The 8,425-nt window shown below is 44.7% G+C and overlaps 1 protein-coding gene across 1 annotated transcript in view; it reads right to left on the reverse strand.

Annotated features, from left to right (window-relative positions):
* YAF2 (YY1 associated factor 2) overlaps positions 1–7,818 on the reverse strand; it is a 29,699-nt gene extending 21,881 nt beyond the window's left edge. The window contains exons 1-2 of the mRNA XM_082497223.1: positions 7,588–7,818; positions 7,210–7,335 (exon numbers count right to left, since the gene is read on the reverse strand). Of these exons, the coding sequence (XP_082353349.1) occupies positions 7,210–7,335; positions 7,588–7,613 (152 nt within the window). The 5' untranslated portion in view covers positions 7,614–7,818. The remainder of the gene's footprint in view (positions 1–7,209; positions 7,336–7,587) is intronic.
* Positions 7,819–8,425: the final 607 nt, after the last annotated feature.

Here is an 8,425-nt window from a genome sequence, read left to right on the forward strand (position 1 = left end):
AGAAAAGAATGGGTGAACATGGAAACCATAACACAATAACCAAAGAACTACAAATATAGTGGGTAATTCACTGGGGATAAGGGAGTATAAATCAATTTATCTTACTGAACACAAAGGTTAGAAATCTGGAAAACCATCAAGGGTAAAAAGCACTGTAAACATGCTGTCCAAAGGGGTCACAGTATCCTTCACCGGAGACTTGTCAGAACAAAGATTATGTCAGAAGTTGCCCAGGTTTACTGATCCCCTCTCAATATGGGAGAGGGTCTAACTCACTGGAAGACCTTTTCCATCCTGAGTTGCTACGGCAACACGGATAAGCCAAATGAGGCATGTTAGCCTTCTTAGAAACATCCCTATCACAAACCCAAATGTATTCAAAGCTTTTAGTACTTTAGTAATTGTGGAAAACAAATGCTAATCTATTTTGCTTGGCTTTGGTACAATTCAGCTAAACAAGCCATTTTTAACTGGCATAACCTTCCTCTGGCCCTGCAGTGCCCACTAACAAAGTTGGCCTTCTAGAGAACATATCTCATCAATCCATGATCAGATCCAAGATCTTGGAAATAGAGGGCTCAGCAGCTCAAACGTCATTAGTTATCACAGGAGAAGAGAGAAAGTTTATAGAAAGCGATAGGTTTCTTTCTGCTCCATGTTTATTTCTTTGGTTACATAAGGTATATACAAATAGAAGGCCAAGTCACAATGACAGCTACCTAAATTTCTGGCCAAAGATGACTGCTGATATAACTACTTTTTTCAATGTAATGGAAAAAGAAACAACTAAACTAGGTTTAAATCAACTATCAAAGTTGGATCAAACAGGCCCTCCTGGGTCTTAATCCAATATCAAATGAAATTCTGTTCATTTTGTTCTGGGGAGACTGCATTAAAGAAGGGAAAAAAAGAAAAAAAAGCCCAAACTATAACAGACATCAGGAAAGAGTTACACAAAAAAACCCAAACAAGCATCAAACCAAAAATACCAAGCACATGCTTAAAACAAAAAAGCACATTTTTTCATGAGCTGCTTAGAGTAATGGATTAAAATATCTGTCAAGTTCAAAACTACAAAGATTTAACAACAGAATTAACCTTAAAAAAACAAACCACCACCCCAAAAAAAAAAAAAAAAACAAACAAACCAAAACCAACCGCTTACTTAGTCTTCCTGAAATATAAGCTTTATCTTTTTTTGATTGGCTGACCATTCATTCTCTATTGCCCACACAAGGCACGCCTATCAACAGCATCTAACAGAGCTACCCCAATCAATAAAAATTACTTCATTGTTTTATATGGAAAAACAAAATCTCATTCAAGTTGATGTGTGCAAAATTCTTAAGTTGCACTATATTTTTCAGGGAAAATAATTTCTAAATAAATTCCTAAATAATTCCAAAGGTTACTTTTAAAACCTCTATTTAAAAATAAGACTGGAAGTCCAGAATGACCAGGTTACCTAATGGCTATCTACAGATCAAAAGACAACTATTTACTCACGCTCCCCTTCATAATTTAATATTTAAGCTAAAACATAAAACTTGTCATACAGAGCTTGATAAAATATGGATTATATATGACTTTTCCACTCACTTTATTCCTGCAAATACTTCCTTCTCCAAACTATCACAAGTTACGAACAGCTCTTCGGTCTGTTAAGCTTGATTCAGTCATGTATTTGTAAAATCAGCATGACAGGCAGTTCTTCCTCTTTTTCTCCTTCACAACCTTCCCCCTGACACACGCATGCGCATGTGCGCACACAGAGGCTGCATACTGGAAAGCAGAAGACAGAGTCCTTAACAAGCTGTTGTAAAACAGACATGTTAAACCAGATATACAAGATAAGTACAACCCTCTGTCCTGAGCAGTACTGCATTTCAACAGAAATACAAATACCAGATTTGGTTAAATGTAACTGATTTGTGCTTATAAACATCCAGATGGTACATGACTAAACAAATTGAACATATTTTCTGAAGAAAAATGACCTTGATATCCAAGTTAAAAAAATTAAATATTTTATTTATGCTTCTCAAAGCATAAAACAAACTCATGACAGCTTCAAGTAGAGACCTGTATCTCATATTTAGGAGATTGTCAGACATGCTTATAAAATACACGTACATATTGAATAGCCACACTCTCGGGCACAGTCAAGGAGCACAGACCAAATATCAAACAGACACAGAAAGATGGCTTCCCAGTTCCTCATACCTCAGACTCTTCTGTCTGGTATGATTTAAAGTTGGCTTTTCATACCTTAGGCTGGGAGAAAAGGAACGATTCAGTAATGGAGATCAATAGAGCATAGGACATGGAAGCCATGCCCCCAGGCAGCTGGTTATATATGTCTCTACTTCAGCAGTACAGGACGTTAAGAGGTATACATCCCAAATCCACAGAAATTAATCCTGACTTGAGATGACTTTCTCATTCTGGCTACAAATTTCAGGGGTTATTTTATACAAATGATACTGCATATAACAGCTCGCCCAACAAGTGCATCAGAGAGGAATAAAAAAAAAACAAACAAACCAAAAACCACTTCACAGAAGTCACTTGTACTTGTTTTATCTCCTTATCCTCGTCTTTCTTACCCCCTGCAGAAAGAAAAATACTTTGGGCTTGGATAGTGTGCACTAAGTCTCATAGATTCATAGGTAAGATTAAGTTTCTACTGAATTCAAAGAAGGCAATAAAAGTAGTTCTAAAAAATAAAATGAAATAAAACCATAACAAGCATACAGTAGTTACAACTTTGTACAACAATCCTTTTCCTATTATTAGCGAAGAGAATACCACTAGTGAAAATATCCTTTGGAATTCTGCCCTTTTTCCTAATTGAAAAGCACAGAATGCTATGGACTCTGGGTAGGAGAATTGGATCACGTACCCCTGCCCCCCTTTTTTCCTCTTATTTACACAGCAGAGTATCACACCAAATATTTCAAAGTTTAAAAATCTGGATTTCCAGTTCCTCCTGTAGCTCTCACTACACTCCCCTGGATGCTCGTCCTTCACACTGAACAGAGAAGTGGTTTGTCAGAGCATGGAAAAAAAAATGGGATCCTGCAACTAGAGACCAGACTACAATATGCATGCATAAAAACCACATGAAGAAAAGCAAAGTGACAGGTAATTTTAAATCTGGATGCTGTCACTAAGTGAATAACAAGAGCGTTAATATGATCTGAGGAAGATGGAGCAGAGAGGGGATGGAACAGTAATGCAGCCTCCTAGAAGACAGAAGAAAGTAGCAAACGTACATCCCTTTAGAGAGAATGATAGTCCTCTTGCATATTTCTTCCCAGCAAGACTGAAACTCTGAAACTGCAGCTTTACAATGCGTCTAAATTACAATGACTAACATTGTTAGCTGGCAAGAAAAAAAAATCAAAACCACAAACCAAATATCTGTTGAAGGACAGACAAACTGGGAGCAAATACTTGCTGCAGCAAGGTCTGTCCAAGGATCCAGCCCAATTCTTGAAGATCAACCAGTATTGGTGTGTGTACTCCTGATTCCAATAGTGTTATGAAGAGCAGAAGGAAAGAAAGAAAAGAAACGGTAGTGTGCCCATGGAGGCAACTTCCTTTTGGCAAAGCAGCAATTGTGAGTCAGACCAAATTCAGCAACCCCGCTATAACCTCCCCAGGAGCCAAACAATCCTGTCCTGGGTCTTCAGCATAATATCATTGCCACTGTTGCTTTTACAGTGATGCCAGTCAGGGCTTTTTCAGTGTTCTAAGCAATTACTTTACTTTCCCATACAACACGAGTGACAGAGGGGGAATGATGATTTTCAAGTGTTTATGTCTCAGCAAAACTTAAACAATTTCATGGGGCAAGGAAATCAAACCACTTATTTAGCCTAAGGACTCTTCCTCTTGCCAAATGTCAATGGCTTTTGCAAACAATAGAGCTTCTCAAAGAGATCATACAAATTCTTTATAATGGAAACTATTAAGCAACCTAAATATAGAGTTCGTTACCAGTTCCCTCTATAACACAGTATGTTTGGGTTCTATTCAGCATTCCTTACTTATGTTTCTAATGAACTTCAGCAGATTTGTCCAAGTAAGGAATGATTATTACAGCTCTATGTTCCTTACATTTATACAACACCTTTCATCTAGAAAGATTTCAAAATGTTTTAAAGGTCACATATAGAAAATTACTATATTCAGTACAGTCTCCTATCAAGAGGAATGTAGTAATTTCTCAGTACCCAAGCAACAATACAGAACAATTTAGGTTAGAAAGTAAGTAAGAAAGCCATGTCTACAGGGAGAATTTAGATCCTCAGTGACGTTACCAAATTAAAGTCTGGCAACAGTTCTACAGCAAAAGGTACAGGGATTTCCAACTGGCAGATAGGAGCTTAGTTTTACATCTGACTCACGGCACATCTAAGTGGCACCACACTGGGGCACTCCTTTAGTGCTAACCCAAAGAAGACTGTGCCACCTCAGGAATCAGTTACACCACTCCCTGCAGCATCCAGGATTTCTCTTGGACATCTCCCATCCAAGCACAACCCACTTTAACTATTCACAGAGATACTGCCATGAACAAAATTAATTTAACTCCATGATACAATCTGCTTTGAAAATTCAGTCTAGAAGTATATTAAAATATAATCAAGAAGACGTAAGAATTATTTCCACTAATCTTAACAATTCTACCAGTTGTTAAAGATCATAATCCATGTCTAGCCTCTGGCATAAAAGATAATTCTTTCAGACAGAAGAAATTATTCAACAGTGAAAACACCCACAAACCCTACCCTGCACCTGAAAATATTTCTGTAAAGTTAATTGTACATGATTAGTATAAAAAAAATACAACTGTTTTAATCAACTTTGCACCTAATTTCCAGTGGTCTTCAAAATGACTAAACTTGACTATGATTGCCTGTTTTTCCATCTGCAAATCTGGTCGCATTTAGTGAATTTTAACGACACAGAAGGAGTCATTAAACCACCCACCACAAAGAAATGCATTTCTCTGAACTAAAAAACCCAGTACTTTACAGTGTCTTATAGACAAAGCTCTCATCAGTAAAAACAGTAGTAAAAATTTTTAAGAAAGAACCATTGCACACTAAGAACCATGCTAAGGCATCAACTTAATCTAACATTAATCTTCAAACTGGAAGACAAAAAAAAAAAAAAAGCACCCAGTGTCATCAAACCACCATAGTATAGTTATTCCGATGAACATTGATGAAAAACATTTTGTTGTATAGGTAGTACCAGCAAAAGTTTTAGCAAGGCCCCACTTTGGTCTCTTGGACTCCAGCTCCTTTAAAAAAAAAAAAAAATCCACCCAAATGGCCTTTTGTGTCTCCTTGGCACCCTAATGATTCCCTTCATAGACACAAAGGTCTACTTACTAGCTCAAATCTAATTTCAGAATTGGGGTCTAAAACTGCCTGGCCTAAAACTTTAACCTGTATTTATCTCATGCCATGTGTAAACCCTGGAGTTTGCAAACATGAAAATGCAACCCATTTAAACCTTACGGGGGAAAAGAAACCTATAAACGTACTCAGCTACACATTGTTTCAGAGTTTAAGGAAAGAAACAAAAATAAACGTATCAACTAAAGCTCTGCGTATCAGATCACTGTGGGGGAGAAAGTGGAAACAAAAAAACCCAAACAACAAAAAAAGACATTTTGTTGTTAAAATATTAAAAAATTATGAAATATTCAAGCAAGGGAAAAAGAAGGCAATGGTAATATTGGTTTCTCAGGACTATTTATTTTTGCCACACTTTTTTTTTAATTTTAGTGCTTTTATCCAGCTGAGTTTCCAGTGCAACAAAACATAATTTTAAATTGACTTTGCCTAGTAAACTGACCAGAGGTTAAAGAGGCTTTATTCACGCTCTTTTAAAGATTTTGCATTCATTATTTCAGCAGTATTATTTTGCTGAATATTATCTATCTGTACACATCTATCAATAACAGAAACACAATGTCATTGTTATAACTGGAAACCACAGTATACGTGACAGATACAATTCCTCTCAGTGCATTTACCTCACTGATTTCCTTGGTTAAAAAAAAATAAAAAAATCAACTAGTATTCAAAACTGAAGTTATGAGAAGTCCTTTCAAGATTCATTCTGGTTTTCAGAAGTCTAGGACATCAACTCTAGAAATAAAGATGAATCTTTTCTGTCAAGTAATTGGACCTGACCTCGCACTTATAATTTCAAACATGTAACGTTTATTGCAAGTCATATTCAGCACTGCTTTGACGGGTACCTAGAACGTAATTGCTGCTTTTGATAGAATTGCAACTTTTATTGCCACTTCAAACTTGTCTTGCCAAGGGGATTAACCCATAGGTATGATAACCATAACAAAGGATTCTTTAGCAATATTCTCTCTGGTTAGCACGCAACAGCTACAAGTGCACTCCTGTTGGCTTTATAAAAAGCCTCCATTCCCCAAGCACGCACGTTCAGGCCACGATACTGAAAAAAAAACCACCGGCAGACGCAGGAACCAGGTAATCCACCGTGAGCTTTCCAACGGGGGCACAGGGAAAAGGTCCTCCTGGGAAGTCGGGGATACGCAGGGTGGGCGCTTCCATACGGGCGCAATTCAGCTAACCGACAATTCCTCCCCTAAACAGCCGAGGGTTACAACCCACCCCTAGCAAGCCCCCAGAAACACGCACGGTGATGCTCTGTGATGAAAAGCGAATTTAAAAATAATAATAATTTTTTTAAAAAGGAGGGGTGGGGGGATTTATGAGGCAAAGTTAAACTCATAGGAAAAAAAAAAAAAAGATTTTAAAAGAAAAAAATAAATAAAAGGGTGAGTGTCTTAGCAGGCACACCCCGGCACAGGTCACGTTTACCGGGGAGCCCCGGGCCGAGGGGTCCCCCCCCGGCCCGGGGCTCCCCGGTAAATGTGACCCAAGCCGGGGGGAGCCGTTGGGCGGCCTCCCGCCACCCGGGGCGTGAGGGAAGGCGGTTGTGACAGGAATCGGGTCAGGGGACACCCACCGCTCCCCACCCCCGCCTCCCTCCCTCCCCTGGGCTCCCCAGTAAACGTGACCCGATTCCTGTCACAGCCGCTTTCCCTCACACCCCGGGAGGCCGCTCAACGGCTCCCCCCCCTCACCTCGCCTTCCCGCCGCCTCCCCCCCCCCCCCGCGCCTTCAGCCGCCGCCGGCGACCCACCGTGTGGAGGTGCCCTTCCTCACGTCGCACATCATGCACTTGAAGGCCTCGGCGCTGTTGCGGAAGGTGCAGACGCTGCAGTCCCAGTAGCCCTCGTCCGAGGAGGGTTTCGGCTGCCGCTTCGGCCTGCGGTGGGAGAGAGAGAGACACACACACACACACACACACGCGCGCACACACACACGCGCGCGCGCCAGGGGCAACACCGGGCGCGACGCCCCTCACGCCGCCGCCGCCGCCACCCCCCCGGGGCCGCCCCACCGGCCGCCATCGCCGCCGGCTCCGCGCACCCGGCCGCCGCCGACAGGGCCCGGGGAAAGGAGCAGGAGGAGGAGGAGGAGAAGGAGAAGGCGCCGCTGCCCCTGCCCCTGCCCCTACCTGGTCGGGCTCTTCTTGTCTCCCATGCCGGCTCCAGACGTCGTCCCCGGCCCGGCCCTTTGTGTGTTTGTCAATAAGGAGGAGCGCGGGGGGTCTCTCGGCTCTAACGGGGACCCGGGGAGGAGGAGCCGCCGCCGCAACCTCCAGCTGTCGGGGAAACTCCTGCCGCCGCCGCCGCCGCCGCTGCTGCTGCTGCCCCCTCCCCCCTCACGTGTCCCCCCGCCGCCAACCAGCGGCCGCCCGCAGGCCGCGGCGCCCGGCGGGCCGCGCACGGCGGCAGGTTCGCAACCGCCGGCGGCTCAGGAGCTGCGAGCCGGGCGGCGGCGGGGCCGGGGCGCCGCGGGGGCTGCTGGGGGCGGCGGCGGCAGCAGCGGGAGGGGCGGGGGGAAGCTGCGGCGTAGCGGCGCTGAGGGAGGGGGCCGGCGCCGAGGGGCGGCCCCGGCGGCCGGTTGGCGTGCGGGCGGCTCGTGGCCATTGTCCCGCCGGGGAGCGGGGAGGGGGGAGGACGGGCCGCCCCGGGGCGGGGGGGTGGTACGGCGGCCTTCTGCCCGCCGCCGGGGTAGGCCGGGCGGGCTGAGCGGCCGGGGGAGGTGGGGGTTGCGCCGGGCCCGGTGGGGAGGAGCTGCCTCTCGGCTCCGTGGTCGGGCGGAGCCGGCGGCCGGGGCCCGTCTCCGAGGCCGCGGCCCGAGGGAAGGCCGCGGGGAGGCGGCGGCCCGCTGCGCTGCCCTCAGCCGGAGCGGGCCGGGCGGTGTGAGCCGGGGGGGCGGGGGGCGATGGTACAGCCGCGGAACCGGCGGAGGGGCTGTCCCCGGCGGGGAGGCGTGAGGGCAAAACGGGC

The sequence above is a fragment of the Vanellus vanellus genome, assembly GCF_965231255.1.
Source record: "Vanellus vanellus genome assembly, chromosome: 1".
Taxonomy (NCBI): domain Eukaryota; kingdom Metazoa; phylum Chordata; class Aves; order Charadriiformes; family Charadriidae; genus Vanellus; species Vanellus vanellus.